The following is a 19,481-nucleotide window of genomic DNA, read 5'->3' on the forward strand; positions in this document are numbered from 1 at the left end:
ATCTTGTGTCTTTTGAGGTCTGACCCAGGGGTGAAGCTCAGGTTACCCACCTATCTGTCATGTGGGACAGTGATGAGCACAGCAATTAAAAAGGAAAGGCACTGGGGAGTGTTTGGGTAAGAGACAGAGGAATTAATCCCTTTTTAAGCTGAGTTTCAGGCTAAGCATTCATGATCAGACAGCAGACAAAAGTGACAAAAGAAAGACAAGATCCAAAGTGCATTTTACAGGAATATTTAGGTTGTCAGGGAAAATGTCTAACACATTTGCTTGTTTCTCAGCAATCCTCAAAGTGATAATTAAATGAAAAATAACAGTTTCATAGGGGTACTCCTCCCTGTGTGGGAACAACTTTCACCAAATGCCAATTAGTGGTTTCCTGTTAAAATCAAATCAAGCTGGTTTTGATAAAGTTTTTTAATGAGAAATGGCTAAAGTATGAAAATTCCCCCCCACATATATTTCATATTAAATCCCAAAATCACATAACACAGTCTCACATCTAACGCTTTTGGTATATAAAGCTCTCTCTTGTACTTCTTCATTAATTTCAAAAGAAATGTATTTACTAAATATTTAAATCATCCAATAAACAAAGCCTTAAAAAAAGGCTTACAAAAGTAAATTATAATGTTGATGAAAGCCAATCTTAATCAGTCCTTTTCAGATGCTCCTAAAACTAATTTTTACTGATTATTTATTCATTCTTCAAGCGTATGGTAAATTCAATAATTCTTGAGCTAAAAGTTGTCTACTAAATGCATCAGTGGTTTTGATTATTCTATTTGACATCAAATAAAGACAAGCAGTAAAATGTCAACAACAAATGCAAAGATGAGATCCCCTGCAACTCCAAGACACCTGTTGGAATGAAACACCAGCAGCTTGAACTGCAAGTGTTGGTAATAATTTGATTAAGAAGAAAGTTAAGGGAACTTTGGAGAACAGATTTGGACTGCACCAGACTGAGTACTCTTGGCTGTGGTCGCTGGTTTCTGCCTTATGCCAAGCGACAATGTTCCTCCCAAGACACCCATTCCCATCCAGTCTTCCGCAAGGCGCTCCTCATCCAAGTCTTCTCTCTTGCTTTTATTTGGGTTGACACCCAATGTTCCATATCTGCTACATGATTTATGTGCCCTCCATCTTGATCACAACATGATAAAACCCTGACAGACACTTACCATGTACAAAACTTCATACTTATATTGAAGACAAAGGCTCTCAGCAAGTGTTTCAGAGTCCTTCAAAACCAAACTGCCACAGCACCTCTCGTGACATATCTTGAGTGCTCAGACTTCATGCTAGAGTGTTTCATTTTTGTTCTTGCTAGAGCTAAGCTTCGTAACTGCTGCCCTTCCCTCTGTGGTCTTTCTGGGTATGTCATTACCACACTCACACTTGATGTTTTTTTCCCTCCAAGCAATAAAAATTGTGAGATCCTTTGTCTCTTCCTCTGTATGACTTCCATATCCCCAGTTTTTATCAACTCATATTTCTTTCAAATGACCTTATTCCTAATACATTGAATGCTGCTGGTCTGTCCTTCATCTTCTAGAAATTATCTACCCTACTTTCCAGAACAACAAAGCTACCTGTGAAATATGACCAGACTGTTTATCTTCTGCAGTCATCTTGACCATATTTTTCACCATCTACTTCATGATTAGTCATTAAAGAAGAAAAAAGTGTATAAACCCTGTTAATCTCCTGCTTCAATAAATTGCCCTGAACATTAGTGAAAACACTCTGTAGGTAATATCTACCATTTTCTGGGGTAATGGCAAATCTCTACCATTACCCATTTGTATGATCTGAGAGCTGATGGCAGAGAACCACAAAAGCACACAAATCGCCAGCCCCAGTGTGCAGGAATAAGTGTACTGGGTGGTTTAGAAACACTCCATCCAGAGCCTTCACCTTGCCTCCCTCTTGGTTAAACACCAGCTTCTCACTGCTGTGTATTTTTAAAGCTTAAATGCACTCAACATTCCCTTCATGACCTGCTGGGAAATGTTCTTTCTACTGCCATTGGACTCCAAGGGCTGCTTTTTGAGCTAGGTATGCCTGCCACACCTCACACTTATTTTAGCAAAACACAGATACTAAAAATGGAAAGCCATGCACTTGGGAATTGGTGGGGACAAAAAAGAGAAGAAGAAATAAGATTAATAACAAAAACAACAATTCAGCATTGTGAGCCCACCCTACTTTGGCCAAGGTTGTTGTAAGCATGGCAAGTTAAATCTTCATGCTTTCTTATTTAGGTGGAAATTCTCTGAAGCAACAGCTTGGTGAAAAGGACAAGTTCCTCCTGCTTCTACAGCTTCTCTCATGATGGGGAAGTGAATAATGGAAACACATCATCACAAACCACAGGGGCAGGTTTCTAAAGGGTTCTGGTGACAACCAGCAGCTCTGGAAAAAGAGGAACAGGAGAGACAGGCAGGTTTTCACAGCAAAGACTACGCTTTTACTGTGAGGAAGAGTAAAAAGGATATGGACTTACAGCACTGTGGAAGGAAGCTGTAATAATAATATCACTGTGGAAGTGATAATTCAGTGATTCAGGAAAAAACAAAACATCACCAAGAGCTGCATGTAACAACTTTGAGAAATGCTGAAAATCTTCCTCTCAGAAAACTGTGACCACCCATCTTGTGTTTTGAACCAAAGCAAGGCAGCATATGCAGAATATGAATCTCTGGGGAAAGAGCAGGCTCTGAGCCTGCACAGGGAGTGCTGCACAGCCAAAATCAGACAGCACCCCCAGAGCCTGCATGCACAGCACCACTGTGGAACACCAGGCAGGCTGGAACACACACTCCCAGCAGGAGGCCAGCAGGGATGCAGCTCTTTTGCAAGGCTGGCAGCCAGGGATGCTGTGCCTTGAATGCTACAGTGGAGAGTCCAAAAGATAGAATGGGAAGTCTGGAGTCCAGCAGCCCCACACCAAAAGCCTGAAAGGCTGTTCCTGGAGGAAAGACAAATGTTGCTTGCAGCTGGGCACTTGCAGAAGGGAGAGCTGGAACCAGAAGAATGTGAAAAAACAAAGCATGAATCTGATTAGGAGTTTGATCAGGTTCTGCTGGATGTGAAGTGTGGGCTCTTGGACCACTGCAGTGCATCTTCTCCAGCTGCCTCTGCACACGGAATAAAATCATCAGCAAAATGCCAAGTACAAGGACACACTTTCAATATTGCTTTTAATTGATGCCCAAGAAATTACTCTGACATTACCAGTCCTCTTCAAAATTCTGCATTTTTAATTGTCATTCACAAATAATTTCTGAATAGTTGTCACATGTGACTGCTCTCATATACAACATTCAAGAAACACAGAATCATTTAGGTTGGAAAAGACCTTTGAAATTGAGTCCAACCATTAACCCAAACTGCCAAGTCCACCACTAAACCATGTCTCTAAGCACCAGATCTACATGATTTCTGAAGGAAAACATCCTTCCCTAGGCAGCCTCTTCCAATGCTTGACAGCCCTTTCAGTGGAGAAACTTTTCCTAACATCCAATCTAAACATTCCATTCATGAGGATTATTCAAGTTGGGAAGCTAGAGGGTCACACCAAGAGCAGAGCAAGAGCAGAACACATGGAGTAAGATGGACACAAAAGCAGGAAAACGTAACTGCTGAACAAATTGGCTCCTACAACATCTTCAATGGCAGGTTTATAAACAATAGGCAAATTATCTATTACTTATTATTATCTATTACTTATTTATTACTTACTTAAATATTATTTATTTGTTTTTTACTTATTACTTAAATAGCATTGTTTATTACTTAAAGGTCTTTTCCAACCCACTGGTGTTTTTAAAGGTCTGTTGAAAGAACTGGTAATAACCCAGCTGAATGTTCAAGCTAAAAAATTATTGACTGGATTCCCTCAGAAGAAAATGCTACATAATAAATGCAAATAAAAATGCATTAAAGTTAATGGCATTTCAAAATACTTTGCAGTTAAAGTTTAAATGAAAAATAAAATTTAACCATATGTATACCTTAAATTGCTTGTGCCTTACACAAAGGGGTTTATTTTCCTTTAAAATTTATGAGATCATGGTTAGTAGAAAATTCTAAAGAAAAACAAGAGGACATACTTTTGCTGTATTTACGTTTTCCCCAGGTCTTCAGATTTTTTTCTCTTTCTTTTTTTCTCAAAAAGATAGGAACAATGGCAATATAAACCACATGAGCTCCAGTAACTGAAAATAATAGTGCAATTTAAAACTCTACTAATATAAGTTCTTAAACAGAAAACAGAAAGCTGGGCAAAAAGGTGAAGCACTGTATCTTATTAATGGTTATCTTAATTAACCTATTTTTCAGATTATTTAAATATTTCAATGTATAAAATTAAGGGTATCTGCCAGTAAAGCCTACAAATCACACCCAGCATCTTGTGCACAAAGTGTCTTACATATGTAAATGTATGCGGACACAAGACTCGGATTTCACAGGCAGCCTCTGCAGACAGAATGATGAACTGTGTGATTTGCAAGGTGAAATCTATTTTATGTCCCTTCCAGATCCAAAGGGTCCTTGAGCAAGCTGCTCCTCACTGCTGTGGGATACCAGTGCCGGGAAGTCTTGGCAGCGTTTCACAGGGGAGCTGAGGCAGGGACGGATTCCAGCCCTCCATGGTGCTGATCTTCCCAAACATTTTTGTCCCCTCTGCACGTATGGCACATCCCATGGCAGAAGAGGAAGCTTCTCTGAACATGCAGAATGGGGAGGGATGCCTGATCACAAGGTCACATTCGAGGTGCATGGATCAACCTGCCCAGGAAAGGGGAGTGGCGGCTGCCTCAAGTGACAGCACATAAAACATTCCCATTCTCCAGGCTTCAGCACACGGGAGTGACACCGGGAGAATCTGTGCCACCCTGGTGGCAATGCAGGACACATCCCAGGGGCTGCTGCCTTACAGGATGCAGCTGGTGGTGGCATAAGACCCCATGCCAAGGTGTGGGACAGGGGCTCTCACTGTGACATGCCCCAGTGCCACCACGGGGGCAGACACGACTGAGGAACAGCAGCACGAGGCGGGAGCCAAACGAAAACATCTCCTGGGATAGCAAGAGCCTTGCTAAATCCAACCACAGCGTATGCTGGAAGAAACTTCCCAAATCCATGAAGTCGTTCTGGTGCGTAATTAACAGAAAATTAATTACAGAATCTTGAAAAGAGCATAAACCAAAAATGGGCCAGCATACCTTCATAGTGCAGTTGCTCACTCTGAATCTATTCCAACAATTAAGCCTAGCATATGCCACTGGAGTTAAAAAAAAAAAAAAAAAAGATAACAAAAATCCAAACAAAATATGATTCCCAAAAAAGTTTTGGAGTCCTACTTGCCAAACGGGATATAGCTGTCTGCAGAGCACACACGTACCTTCTAGAAATGAGAAAGATGATTTAATGTGATACGTGGCAACTTCAGCTTTGCAGAAATTACAGGTTGCAGATGCTTCTTATAAAATCAAAACAAATATCAAGACAATAACATAATTAGGTAAATTATTTGCTGACTTGATTAATAATTTTCTAAAGATTATTAAAGGATATAAAAGCTTAGAAATTGCTCCAATTTTTCAACAAACAAAATGAGGAGGTAAATAATAAAACTGCCAGATTATTTTGGCTGAGCATTCACAAAAAGGTGCATTTTGTATCACTGAATTAAACATATTTTTTACAAGGTGCCTAATCATGGCATGTTGCCACCAGTCAAAATAATTTTTTTTTAATTTAGAAAAAAAATTAGCATGCTGGAAAGTAGAAGTTATGCCATCAAAACAAAACGGAAAGACTGACAGAGTACAAAAACACTCTATTTTACTCTTTAAAAATATTGAGAAATAATATTACCAAAAGAGAAAAAAACCTTAAGAAAGAAGATCAGTAGATTAATCAGAGATTGTGCAAAAATGTGAAGCAGGAAACATGGAACACGATTTCTCATTTCTAGTTTTCCATTATAGAGATTAGTATCTTCAATAAGAGCAGGAAGACAATCTCAAACTGCGAAATTACAAAATTTGCTTTATAACACCCCCCGCTATTTCAGTAGGTGGGAGGAGCTGCATGGGGGCAGCCTGGGGTCCTTCACTCCCATCTGTACATGGGGAGGGTGGCAAAGGAGAGTCAAGCTCCTCTCCAGCTCATGGGAGACATGACCTTGTTCCCTAATGTAACATTTCTTCTAGATCAACTGGAGGTTTGGTGCTTTGGTTTTTATCCTTTAAATGAGGGGATAAAACATCATAGTTATTTACAAGTAGAAAATAAATGCCCATGGTTTCAGCAACTTGCAGACTTTCCAGCCCTGAGCTATGCTGATGACCACTTTGCAGATTATCTTACTCTAGTTCTCATGAACCAAGGCCATCAGCACCTCTGATATAACTTGGGATTTGTTTTTACATTTGCTTTTCTTTGGAGGGTAAGAGCTGAGCTTGGCCCTACTCCACCAAGAGCACAGCACAGTGCAGTGTGACACAGTTACAAAGAGTACTCTGCTGCAAAGAGAACTTTAAACTAAGTTGCATTTACAAATTCATTTTTCTCCAGCTCCTTACTGTTCATACTACCTAACAACATACTTGCCCATTTTGCCTGTAAGTCCAAGCTAGAAACAGGTAAAAGCCCATTTTTACTGGAGTAATGTCTGTGCTTGGCAAAACCAGACTGACCACATGAAACTACAACCCACAATGTATATTCATAACATGACCTTATTCTTTCTCTTCAAGCTAAATATGAAAAAAATGTTTAGTACCAAACCTTGGCATTTTATATGAAAATTAGTTTTCAAATACGAATCAATATTTATTCTTGTCATTTCCACCTCCTTTTTTTTTTTATGATCACCAACAAATCAGAAACGCCCTGCAACACCACACAGAAGCGCCCAAAATTGAGATGCTGTGTCGCTCCTCTGTAGATGCCCAGTGCAGAGCTCACCACTGGAGACATGGCCTAGGCAGAGGAAAATCCTTAAGCTCCCAGCATTTTCTGCCAGAGCTGGGCTGGCTCAAAGGCTGGAAGGTCCAGCAGTATGATTTGGGAGCCCTTGAGCATCTCTGAACAGTAATGCTGCCTGAGGGCTGAAGGTGCTTTACCTCACTCCAGCAGCCCTCCCCTCTCCCTCCAGCAGAAGGCACTGCAATGCATGAAAATCCAAAACTGTTCCTCTGCCATCTCACTCATGGCAGTGATGAAAAGACCTCCTTTATCACATGTTGGTTCCTTTACGTAGTGTAAAGGGATCAAATTAGGAGTGAGAATTTCACCTAAAGTTTCTTTCTGTGATGTAAATCAGTAAAAGAGCTAATCTCCAATGCATGCAAGCTGTACAGACTTGGCCTTCCAGGTCAAAGAGTCACAGACATTGAAGTTGGGAAAAGACCTCTAAGAACATCAAGTCCAACTCCTAACTCAGCACTATCAAGTCCACCACTAAGTCTTGTCCCCAGGTGCCACACCTGCATGGTTTTTGAACACTTCCAGGGATGGCAATTCCACCCTGGCCAGCCCAGTGTCTGACCAACTTTTCAGTGAAGATATTTCTCCTAAAATCTGATCTAAACCTCACTTGGCACAACCTAAGGCCATTTTCTTTCATCCTGTATCTTGTTTCATGTAAGGAGAGACCAACTGATCACCGTATTGCTGCACCCTCCTTTCAAGCAGTTGTAGAGAGTGATTAGGCTTCCCCTGAGCCTCCTTTTCTAAGGAGCTAAAAAACCCCAGCTCCCTCAGCCACCCCTCATCAGACCTGTGCTCCAGATCCTTCACCACATTCACTGCCCTTCTCTGGACTCACTCCAGCACCTAAATGTCTTTCTTGTAGTGAGGAACCCAAAGCTGCAATAAACACAGGTCGCAAATGATGATTTCCAGCAATCTACTAAGGTCCAACAAAAGAGAAGATTTTTCAATGCATTTCTAATTTGCAGCATTCCAGTCAGTATTTGAAAAAAAAAATTTAAATGGCAAAAAAAAAAAAAAAAGGAAGCATCCCCCTCTAGCAAAGTTTCTCTCCTGTCTTGCTTTTCTGCAGAGGACATCATGTGAGCACATCCTTTGAAACCACCTGGACATCATAGGGATGAACTCATGATGTTGCAGATGAAGTCTCCCCTGCTGCCATTTCCTAAGGTTCTCAAGCCCTGGGTTTTGCTGGAGCTCCACTGGCACTGCACAAGGCACATCCAGGAGGGATGCCCTACACCAGCTGCCAGCAGGATGCAGCAACACTCCCAGCAGGGCAGAGAGCTGACTTCCCTGCCCCACAATGATTTTCAGCACTAGTTTTCTGGGATGAAGGAGCTGCTACCATGGAGCTCCTGCTTCATCAAAGGCATTTTGTTTCCCTTGCCAGGTTAAACAGTGCAGATCAAAACCAAGGGAAAGCTGTCACCTCCCCACAATCTGGTCCTGTTTTCCCTTGGGAAAAGGAAATAAGGGACCTAGGGTGCAGTGTAGTGTCTTAGTTAGGAAGGGGCTTGAAAGAGAACCTAACCAGGCTACTCCCTCTGAAAAGTAAGGTGAGGCTTGTTTGAGTATTTCTGCCAGGAGACAGCACAGAAGAAAGAAGTCTGGGAGGTAGAAAAAGGCAGCAGGCAGGAACCAGGATTTTGCACATAACCTATGAAAGACAAAGCAGCTCAATCTGTGGAACTAAACTCAGCTGCCAGGAGAATAGGTCCAGGAGGACAAAATGTGAATTTTGAGATAGGGAGGAATTAATGTGACCATGTTGTAATTTTCTGTACAGTGAAAACACTCTAAGGGAAGGGCAACTCTGTACATCAGGGAAAGGACCTGCAGCAGTATCCAAACCCCTGTTCACAGACAACATCATAAACACAGGAGTGGTGGAAAAAAGGTATTTGTAATAGCATTTGCTCAAACGATGGCTTGAGACAGGAAATCCACTGAAGCACAGACAGAAACACATAGTCATTACCAAAAAAAGATTAAAACAACATAGAAAAACCTCTTATACATTTTGTTATTATACTGTTTTCAGTATGCTTTTGATAATTAGTAAGAAAACATTTTTCCTTGTTGTTCTTAGTATATAAGAAATGCAGTAACATAATCAAAATTATTGCACATCCTTACAGTCACAGAAAAAAAAATCAATAAAAATGTTGAATAAGCACCAAAGAAGTTGAGAGGTTTCACTATGTGTGAATTTGCTTTCATGATGGTGTAACACATTTTTAGTATTCAGAAGAATGCTCATCATTAAAAAAAAAAAAAAAAAAAAACAAAACCAAAAAAACCAAAAACCCATGCAATAGTTGAAACCTTAACATTTTTAGCTTATGGTATTCTACTAAAATTACTGTAATCATAAAACACCCACTTTTCTTTTTTCTGTGCCATAAAATACGCACCTCCGAACCCCAACTGAGAATGACAATAGAGTTTATCAGTTATTAAGCACTTCTTCAGGATAATCCCACCTTAAAACTTCTGAGATTATGCAGCTGCCAGACCTATAAAAAGCTGCACATTACCAATGTTTTCACCTAATCAAATTAAGAGTCCAAACTATTAATACTCTGCTTACCTCCTAAATTCATTCCAGCTTGCAGACATTTCTGTAATCGACAGGCTGGGCAGTTCTTCCTCCGAATCTTATCAATTATACAGTCATTCCTTCCCGCACACAGGTAATTGTGCTGGCCTGAATGAACCAAAAATAAAATGCATTATTAGAGGCTCTATTTACATAATTCCAATTTGTTCTTCTCTGCTGTTTTGCACTCCTTTTGAGAGTCTTATTACTGAAGACACTTCAAATTCCATTCTTTACCCTTTCCAAATGATCTTGGTGAGTTGTCATGGATGTGTATTATGAGCATTTCTTCTTTTTAATTTGGGAAGGAGTTTTGGTGTCACTCTCAAGAGAGATCTCATTAGCTTTTTTTTTCCTAAACAAGACTTTTTCTTCTAGTGAAAATTTTTCTTTTCTAGTGGAATTTTTCTTCTAGTGAAAAACAAACAATGGGTTTGAGATTTTTCAGATCTTCTTAGGTGTGCTGTATCACAGAGCAGCCTAACAGCTCTAAGTTTGAGTACCTTTTCATGCTCAAGAAGTTCAGGATGTAAAGAAGAAATACACAGCAGAGTATATTTCTCCATATACTCCACTCTTTTCAACCAGACTTAAATCACAACTATATTATTTAATTTCTGTAAAGCCCCACAGAAGCACTCCTGAAGAGACAGCAGGTATTTAATGCAGAAGGGAACTACACGGCAACCAGAGAAACAGGCTGGCATTTGAGAACTTGGACCCAAAAGGCATTTTGCTCCACGGGAAGAACACAGGTGGAGCAAATCAATGCAGTGTCTCAGGCAAGGGCACTCCCATGTGACCTTCCCAAAGCCTGGTGCTTGAATTTGATGTGGAAGAATAAAGGAAGCTGCAAGGGTTGGTGTAGTGTGGCAGCAGAAGCAAGAGGAGATTGTTTTGGCTGCCTTGATCCATGGGGATCTGGCATGGCCAGAACAAATGTGCAGAAACCCAGGAGATGTGCAAATAAAGTTGAAGCCAACGACCAAAGCAAATAGCAGCTGTAGGAGAGGAGGGGAAGCCCCAGCAGAAGTCAGGAGCAGAGCTGCCCTGGAACAGGCAGGGGCTGACATGCAGGGAGAGGGAATGAAGATGTACATCCACAAGGGGACAGAGCTGATATATAGGACAGGAGGCAAAAAATATGTCTGGCAAGCTATTTTCCACAATACTCATATGCTTCCTCGGGAAAGATAAAGAGAATATTCATGGAGCACAGGAGATCTAACTTCTGCATTGGGCTCTTTCAGGAATTTGCCTTAAAACTTCTAAGTAATTTTCTATCTCTGCACATGTCCTCCTTTCAGCCTTAAAATGTTATCTAGACAGTGAACTGAAACTTGGGATGTTTCTCAAATCTCTTCTGAGCATCTCACACAAAGTAAAACAATCTCATTTGAGTGAATGAACTCTTACAGTAGTAAGAGGTATCATCATTTAGATAATGCTTTAGATGTTTAAACAACAAGCAGATGGACCAATAAGGGTTTTATTAAGGGACTTAACCTAGCACTGTGACACAGATGAAAAAGAACAAAACTTCAGCAAAATAATTCAAGAATAAGTTACCTAAGGCATAAAATCAAGTTGTACAATGTAGAGCACCAGGATCTATCAGCAATTTTCTTTTTTAGCAGGCCTTTAAAGAAAATTGGTAAGGTTCTCAGCTGATCACAAAATGAAAACCTGGGGATCACACAATGTTTATTTTGTGATGTGATCACAACAGACACGAAAGAGAAAAGTCAACTTAAGTCCTCATTGTATTTTTGCTCTGAACTGACTTGAGCACAACCCCTAAAGAACCACCATGCAGACAGCACAAAAGTAACATAAAAGGAAAAAACAAAAGCATTTAAAATTATGATATACAGCATAAAGGTGGTTTATATGTTCTTAAAAATACTGGCATATAATATTTTTTTTTTTTTTTTTTTTTTCAGGGAGAAGGGAAAAATGGTTATTTTCTGCCAGGAATGCAGGTGCACTTGCTCAGTACTCGTACAATGTCCTTTGTACATCAGACTACTGCAATACCATTTTTAGGCTTCCACAGGCGGGTGTAGGCTATTAATAAGACAAGTCAGCTCCAACACTGCAAAATGAACCCCTTTGCAGAACTACCCTGAAGGCAGTTTGTGCTAAAAAATGTATACCTGTTAAGTCAAGATTTTTCATTACCACTTAAAAAATCTAATGGGTTTAATACAAAGTTCCCCTTTATGCACTCCAGGATAATTACTTAAGTTGCATTTTTTAATGTTTTGGTAATGTTTGATTTCAACACTGTCACAATGGCACTTCCTAAGAAATATTTCCACAACAGCAGAATATTCCATAAATCACCCGTCAAATTCTTTCAGCAGCCTGCAATTATTACTTTGTGACCTATCTACTCTAGATCAAATACTTTCAGAAAACACAGCTTAGTAAATGTTCATCAGTTTTTGAAGCATGCATCTCTGAGTAGTACTGTATGGTACAAAATCTATAACTAGTTTTTCTAGTAAGCAAAGGAAACAGCAAATCTTCACAATGTTTTAAATTTCTAAAACTCCTTAAAAACCACAGCCATCATAAAGTTTACATTAATGAAAGCAACTTGAAAACCCTTTAGAAAAACACAATAGATCAACATTCTAACAAACCCTCTACATAGAGTACAGCTGAAAAATAATGAAAATAATGTTTCAGTTAACATCTATAATGAATAAACAAAAAAAGGATTCAGTCTTCCATGCAATCAAATATGGTTCATTTCAAATAAAACCAATTTTTTAAAGTAAGTCATCAAAGACACCCATAATGAATCAGTATATCCTATCTGTGGCTCACTAAGGCCTCTCAACTTCAGAATCAAACCAAAACCTGAAATATCTGAAATTGATGCAGTGCTCTCAGGATCTCCAGGGCTTTTCAGGACCTCAACGAGGTGGTGGAGGCTGTCCTGAAGAGAGGCTGATGTTTTTGTGCTGTGAGAGCTCCAACTCTTGAAAGAGATGTATTGATCTGCCTTGTGCAGTTTGTGTTTAGCTTAATCCAGCTGTTCTTTTTATCCCGTTCAATCACCCACAAGTGGGCTGGAAAGTGACAGAGCAGATATTGAATTCTCATCTCCCATGTGCTAAATGCATTAAGATGAAAGTAATTTTTACTTATGCCATCATTAAAGGTACTTAAAGCAGCTAATTCCTGTTCCATCTGAAATACAAAGATACCAAAGATGCGAGGAAAATTTTCCTGTTCTAAATAAATAACGAATAGGTACCACACAGTTACACATTAAGAAGAAAGTGAGATCTTTTCTCTTAACAGTAGAGCTAGAGGAATATTGACATTTGCATTTTCCAGGTTATTGTGCCACCACATACCACAGGATGACACAATCAAATGTACACACTAAAATATTTGAATGTTTCCAACCCTCTCACCTCCAAATATTCTATAATTTCCTGCTTTTATAGGCTTGCAAAAGAAAACAAAAAGGAAGTATTCATGAAATCCAGTCTTCCCTCTTACTGAGTTTCCCTGAATAAGCAAAATTCAGCAGTAAAGAAGGGGAGGAGAAAAAGCTGTTCTTATTTGGCCTAGGAATTACTGCCAAAATGAGGCTACAGCAGAAGTTGTGCCTTTCCGCATTTTTAAAACTCCACTACAGCAATTGAGTCACCAGTCCCCACAATTGACTTGCTAAGATGAACCTATGTGTGTGTGCAGAGCACTGTTGCACTCCAAGAGCTGCCATGCTTCCCAACAGGTAAGGCTGCAAAAGGAACAAGATGTAGATATTTCTTGACAGTATTATTTCTGTTCCTGTCTAGGGCAAAATGAGAAAATCACAGAAATTTCTGAAACATTCTGCGTGTTTTATTTTCCTCCTAAAACAAATTTTTTTTCCCTCCAGTTGTTTGAAGTCCAAGTCGGGAACTGCAAGTCATTACTAAGTACTCCACATTTTTGTTCTCTTGTTAAAATAGCAGCTACTATGATCAAATGTTAAATTTTCTAAAGAGAAAAGCGTAGTGTTGGAAGAGGACCCAAAGACTGTTAAATTCAAGCCCACTCATGGAAGCATGATAAGACTAGCTTAACAGTTCAGGCAAGTTTTTAGGTTTTTTTCTATTTGTATTAAAATCTCCTGAGGAAAGGTATTCTGCAACTTCCCTACAACCTACAAGTCCTGTGTGATTAGACTAGTGATTAGCCACCCCTGAAAGTCATGTTTTTTCCCTTTGTATTTCCCCCACATGGGAATATTTTGGGACAGGAAGAGATATTCATTCTCCCCCCATAGACATTCAGAGTAACAGATCACCACCTTCTTACAACAATCTCCTGCCTATCAAAAGATTTACGTTCCCCATCTCTTTGCTGGGCTAAACAAATCCAGTTCTCTCAATCTCTCCTTGCAGGTCATGTTTCCTGAATTTGTCGTCAATTCCTTCTATTCTCCTCCAGCCTCTTTCCTAAAACAGGACACATTTTTCTTGCTGAGTTTCACCATCACTAAGGCCAATAAAATGGTTATTTCCTGCATCTTGCACACACAGCAGCCCTGCTAATGCAATCCTGGACCAGAGCTGGCTTTTGGCAATGGCATTAGGTTGTTGACTCATGCTCACTTGTGTGTCACTAATGACCAGCTCCTCTCCTGGGGCACAGCTGCCTTCCACATGTTCTTTCCTCCTCTTACCTGGGCAGGCAGTTCTCTTTATTCCTCTTCTAGATCCACACACACACAATTCACTGAGAAAGACAAAGTCCAAAATCCACTCAGGGTCCAATATCTGAAACAGGAATGTGTCTTGGGTCCCAAGACTGAGGAAGCCTCACAAAGGGGCAGCAAAGTGAGAAAACAGGAGCAGCAGCTGAGGACGAAATGAAGCAGAAGTAGCTTGAAAAAACTCAGCTTTTAAAATAATGTCTCACTGAGGCACATCAAAATGCATATAAATGTCCCAATTTCCCTTCTTCCTCCACAATGAGAATTAATACTTTGACTCAGAAAATTGCAGGCAGAGTTGTCTTCTCCCTGCAGGCAGCCAGAAAAGCCAAGCCTTCTTCCAGGCTTTGAGGAGAGAGGAGCTGGAAGCCACCTCCAGCCCTGCCTTGCAGATCTGCATGTGAAGAGCTAGGATCCCTTTTGCAGCTTCTGAGCTGGAATAAGCGCTTAGTTTCTGGAATAATTCCCAACTGGGAAGATTATCTCCCCAGCAGAGATACATATGAAAGCCTTATGGACTAAATAACATTTATTTCTTAACACTATCCTTTCCCTTTACCCACCAGTCTGTCAGACTGCACAAGCTCAGCCTGTGCATCCCTTCCAACCTGAGCCACAGACTTGCACTGCTGAAGACAAAGCAAACATGCTGCAGAAAATCATCAGGATTTTCTAAAGGATGTCTCTCATCTCAGGAATATCAGGTCAGCAAACAGAACTTAACACCAGGTTTTTCTGCTTTCTGGTATAGCCCTAATGAAGGGCTTTGCCTCCTACAGCAAGGAATGGCAAAATGTGCACATCCTAACCTGTCATTTGTGCTCACTGAGCTATGTGATGTGTTCCTTTAAACCAGCTCTGAAACCCTCCTAGGTTTTGTCTCCGTGTCCGTATAAGCTCCTTCAATTACTAAAAATGAACTATTTCTACCTTTTGACAGCCAGCATACAAATAAAATTGCTGCCAAGACTTGCCACAATGGTTTTCCACATCCAGAAAAGGATTTCCTGTTTGACAGGAGTCGTATCACACTATCAAGGGACAAACTGCATATACCTGAGGTTTTCACTTCACCATCTGCAGCAGGTACTCTCAAATAGATCAACATGATAAGTATGATGATGAATCTCTTTATGAATTTCAGTTTTCACAAAGCCCCTATTTCTTGCAATAAATAAAAAACCTGCTAGTCAACGGAAATGAGCACTGCATTTTCATTTCAAATGTCCATTTGTTACACAGTTGAGGGCGCTTTTTTGTTTTGGGTTGGTTTTTTTTTTGGTTTTTTTTTGTTTTTTTTAAGCAGTTGACAACTGCCCAGCAACAGCAGCCTATGTTTGCAGTCACTATTTTAGGCTACATCACATGTCAATTACATAACCTTGTTTTACTGCTCTTGAACTGGTTCGAACAACCTGGGAAAGAGATTATGGCAGTCCCTCCCAGCAGGCCATCCATCCACACACTCCGGCAGGACCTGTCCCCCCAGCACAGCTCCAGTGCCTCTCTCCAGGGCTAGTTACTCATTGCCAGACCCACCTGAGACACTGGATAATTAACTTCCTCAGCTCTGTTTAAACCAGTCCAGTCTGACCACAGTAAACTAATAAACTTGATTCCTCATGCTGAGATTTATGTGTAGCAGAATAAGCTTATAGATGCCACAGCCATAGTACAGGACTCAGATATGAATATTGCCCCTTCATTTTACACAGAGAACGCTCTGGGTTTGCATTTTATATATTGAATCTCAGGGCTTCCCAAAAGTCAGGGTTTATCTTCCTTATTACTCCACAGCCCCTATCGTTCCCAGACAACATGCTTTTCAGCTGCAGACCAAGCCAGTATCTGACAAGATGACAATATTGGTTTATTATTAACATTATTACAGCACGCTAATAGCATAGGTATAAACTAAATCCTTCCCTGAAACAAGAATTTAGAGCTTTCCCTCCTCTATAATAAATTAGAGGCTTAATTAAAATTTGTTTTGACTTTGGCAAAATATTCATCACATCTGGGATCTTTCCTGCCTGCTTCTCATTCTAAATTACCTTCTGCTACTTCTAGGTCCCAAGACATCTTTCACTTTCTCTACCCTTTTATATTACTAGATTCTTTTTTATCTCCCATTTTAATGGTATTTTTCTAAAGTCTCCTTACTTTCTACTCTCCCCTCCTTTTTCTTTCCTTCAATAAAATTTGTCTTCCAACCATTTTTTTTTCTTACTTTCATCCTCAAGATTTTTACCCCTTTCCTGTTCTGTAACTCTTTCTTCAGTCTTCTCATTTACCTTCTAAACAAATTATTTACTCTGTTCAGCCAATACATGTGATTTCACAGGGCACATTTACACTGCAGTTAAAGGTATGGCTACATCTGATTTAATATACTGAAGGGAAGTATATTAAAATTACTGATGGCAGGGGATAAAAACTAAGTCTCAACAGCACCATTTCCTGCAGGGTTCACAAAACCCAGCATGGGCACACCCACTGGTGCTCACAGATGAGCTACCAGAGCTTCCTCCAACAGTAACCACACATACAAAGCTGATTCCCCTTTTTTTCTGGAAGGGGAGAAAGGAGGGTTGTGTCTCCAGATGCTGGAGACATATATGCAAAAATGCAAAACTTTTATAAAGAATGCAAACTTTATATGCAAAACTTTTTGAGTAGACATTTAACATTCCCTACACACACACATAAGAACACAGACTCCAATGCTCTGCCAGTCTTAACATGGATACTGTCTTCTGCTCCTTCACATTCTCTGGAGGGTTGCTTTCACACTGGGCTGAGAGCAGGCTAACAACAATTGGAATGGTCTGGTGACCCTGGCAAAGGAGATGAGAAGTTATAAAAATGATTCTCACTCACTATTTTAAGCAGACTGAAAGGGCACCGATGAGAGGGATCAAGGAGAGAGGAAATTTGGCAAGGGAGCATGGGATGTAGCCCAAAAGAGGCTACTGTTTTCTGCAGCAGAAACCATCCAGCAGGGATGAAACCTGCAAGTGGCAGCGAGACGAGCAAGCCCAAAAATATTTGTGAGCGCCTCACATTTGAGGTCCATGTGCACATTTTCTTATGCCACGCTTAAAAACACACTGCAGAATTTTGAAAGCCCCTCCATGCCTGTGTGTGACGCTCCAGCCATCCTGTTACTCAGACAGGCTGAGCCACCAATATAATATATGCCCCAAACTGGTGCTGAGACCATACCCAGGACCATCTTTCAGTTCAGCTTGCTGGAAACCTGAACACAGGCCACATGTCAGACTACAAGATAATTCCCTTTTCATGTGGTCAAAGAGATGTTGCATGATGTTAGCACAGAAGAGCAATAGGAAAAACCTGATCTTTGCAAAGCATTTCTGATTCAGTGAAATCACACAGCACTGGAAATCTCTTTTGGATGAAAACCAAGGAAAAATATCTACAAATACAAAAAAAAAAAAAAAAAAAAAATCCTGTTATTGAGTGAAATAATTTTGTTTCTGTTTTGAAACTAGTTCTCAGCTCAATTACTTTTGATTTTAGATTATAATGGATACAGCGATACAGAGAGTAGAATTAGAGCTTTAGAGGATGTTTTGACAAAATCACACATCTAATACTTTACAGCATTTTCTCTCGCAGCGAGTTTCCAAATTTTCAGTTTGATTTAAATTTTAACTGAATATTTTTGAAGTCTCTAGATGCTGCTATCTGCAGAGGCAGATTTACAAGAGATCATGTTGCATGCATGATGGCTAATACTGCTTTCCCATGCTACAAATCTGATAAGGCATTCTTGACATAGTACAAATTTCAAGGCACTTTAATGGAAAATCTCAATATACAAAAAATGGTCTAAAAGGCCTCAAAAGACTTTTTTAAGTAAGTGTCATGCAAAAATCTTAAATTGTAACTGAAATGCCCTTCCATTTTTTGCTGACATAAAGTGGTCAGTCAATCTGCTACACTGATACACGATGTAGTATCCTGCTCTACAAATAGCTCACTGTTTCAACTGGATTTCAGGAAGCACTCAGTGTAAAATAAGATTTGTGTGAAATATCAAGTTCATTTAAGGGAATGTTTGAGAGTGAGGTGTGGGGGGAGCATTCTGGAATACGGAGCATAAGTTGCTAATGTAAGGATTTCTGAATGACTCTGTGGCTCCCTGAGCCACGATCCTTCAGTGAACACTGTACTGAAAGTATTCACCTCTACAAAAATATTTTTATTCGCAAGTGTACCTGAAGCCTGTTACATTTTATTTATTTATTCCTCCAAATTTCTGTGTCTGCCCCATGATCCTGTTGATATATTAATGTAGCAAATTGTCTTTGCAGTAATAACCAAGACGTAACTTCTCATAAGACAAACAGAAAAATTAAGATGCACAGCATTATTTCTGTGTGCACCTCCATTTTAAAATCTGCAATTCTAGGCTGACTCCTTCAATAAGATGCATGCTACTTATAAAAGATATTACTAGAAAAATAGGCTGTTTGTTTCACAAAGTTAAACTTTCCCCAACTCTTGATCTCAGTGAAAACGTTCTGTTAATTTTTCTGTTTTTAAAACTAGCTGCCCTTTGGTTTTTGCAAACATTTTGATGTTCAAGTCTGCTGTGTTCTTGCATTTAGCATGCTCAGCAGATCACAAATTTTATTCTGTGTGAATGACACATTATCTTCAAAGCATATTTTTCTCTTGCATTTTTCATGTACAGTTTACTACAGCTCAGCCTGGAAATATGCTAAATTTATAATAATGAATATTATTATGTATAATAACAACAATTTAAAATATTGGCAGCACATACGTTGACAAATATTTTCCAGTAGAACCCTGGTCAGTAATAATTTTCTTTTAAAGGCTGCAAGCAATACCATCACAAGAGTCTCTTGAGATCCCAAACACAGAAATGTTGACTAAAGTAATATCAGATACCCACCAAAGTGAACTTAAAAATTCTCTGCATTTGTTTGCTGACTTTTTGAGAAGGAGTCTGTTTTATCCTTTGAACTATGTACTTGTCTCACTATTTATTTTCTTCTTTTTCTCTCTCCATTTGTTTATTTTTATCAGGAACCTCAGCTCTGTCACCCAGATAAATGTGAAGAACGAAGAAAGATCTGACAATTATAATGA

The 19,481-nt window shown here is 39.6% G+C and overlaps 1 protein-coding gene across 5 annotated transcripts in view; it reads right to left on the minus strand.

The window, feature by feature from the left end:
• NR3C2 (nuclear receptor subfamily 3 group C member 2) overlaps nucleotides 1-19,481 on the minus strand; it is a 187,851-nt gene that overhangs the window by 40,252 nt on the left and 128,118 nt on the right. For all 5 annotated transcript variants that reach the window (XM_077783015.1, XM_021536593.3, XM_021536592.3 and 2 more), the window contains one exon: nucleotides 9,605-9,721. In XM_077783015.1, the coding sequence (XP_077639141.1) occupies nucleotides 9,605-9,721 (117 nt within the window). The remainder of the gene's footprint in view (nucleotides 1-9,604; nucleotides 9,722-19,481) is intronic.

This window comes from Lonchura striata, chromosome 4 (assembly GCF_046129695.1).
Source record: "Lonchura striata isolate bLonStr1 chromosome 4, bLonStr1.mat, whole genome shotgun sequence".
In the NCBI taxonomy this organism is placed as follows: Eukaryota; Metazoa; Chordata; class Aves; order Passeriformes; family Estrildidae; genus Lonchura; species Lonchura striata.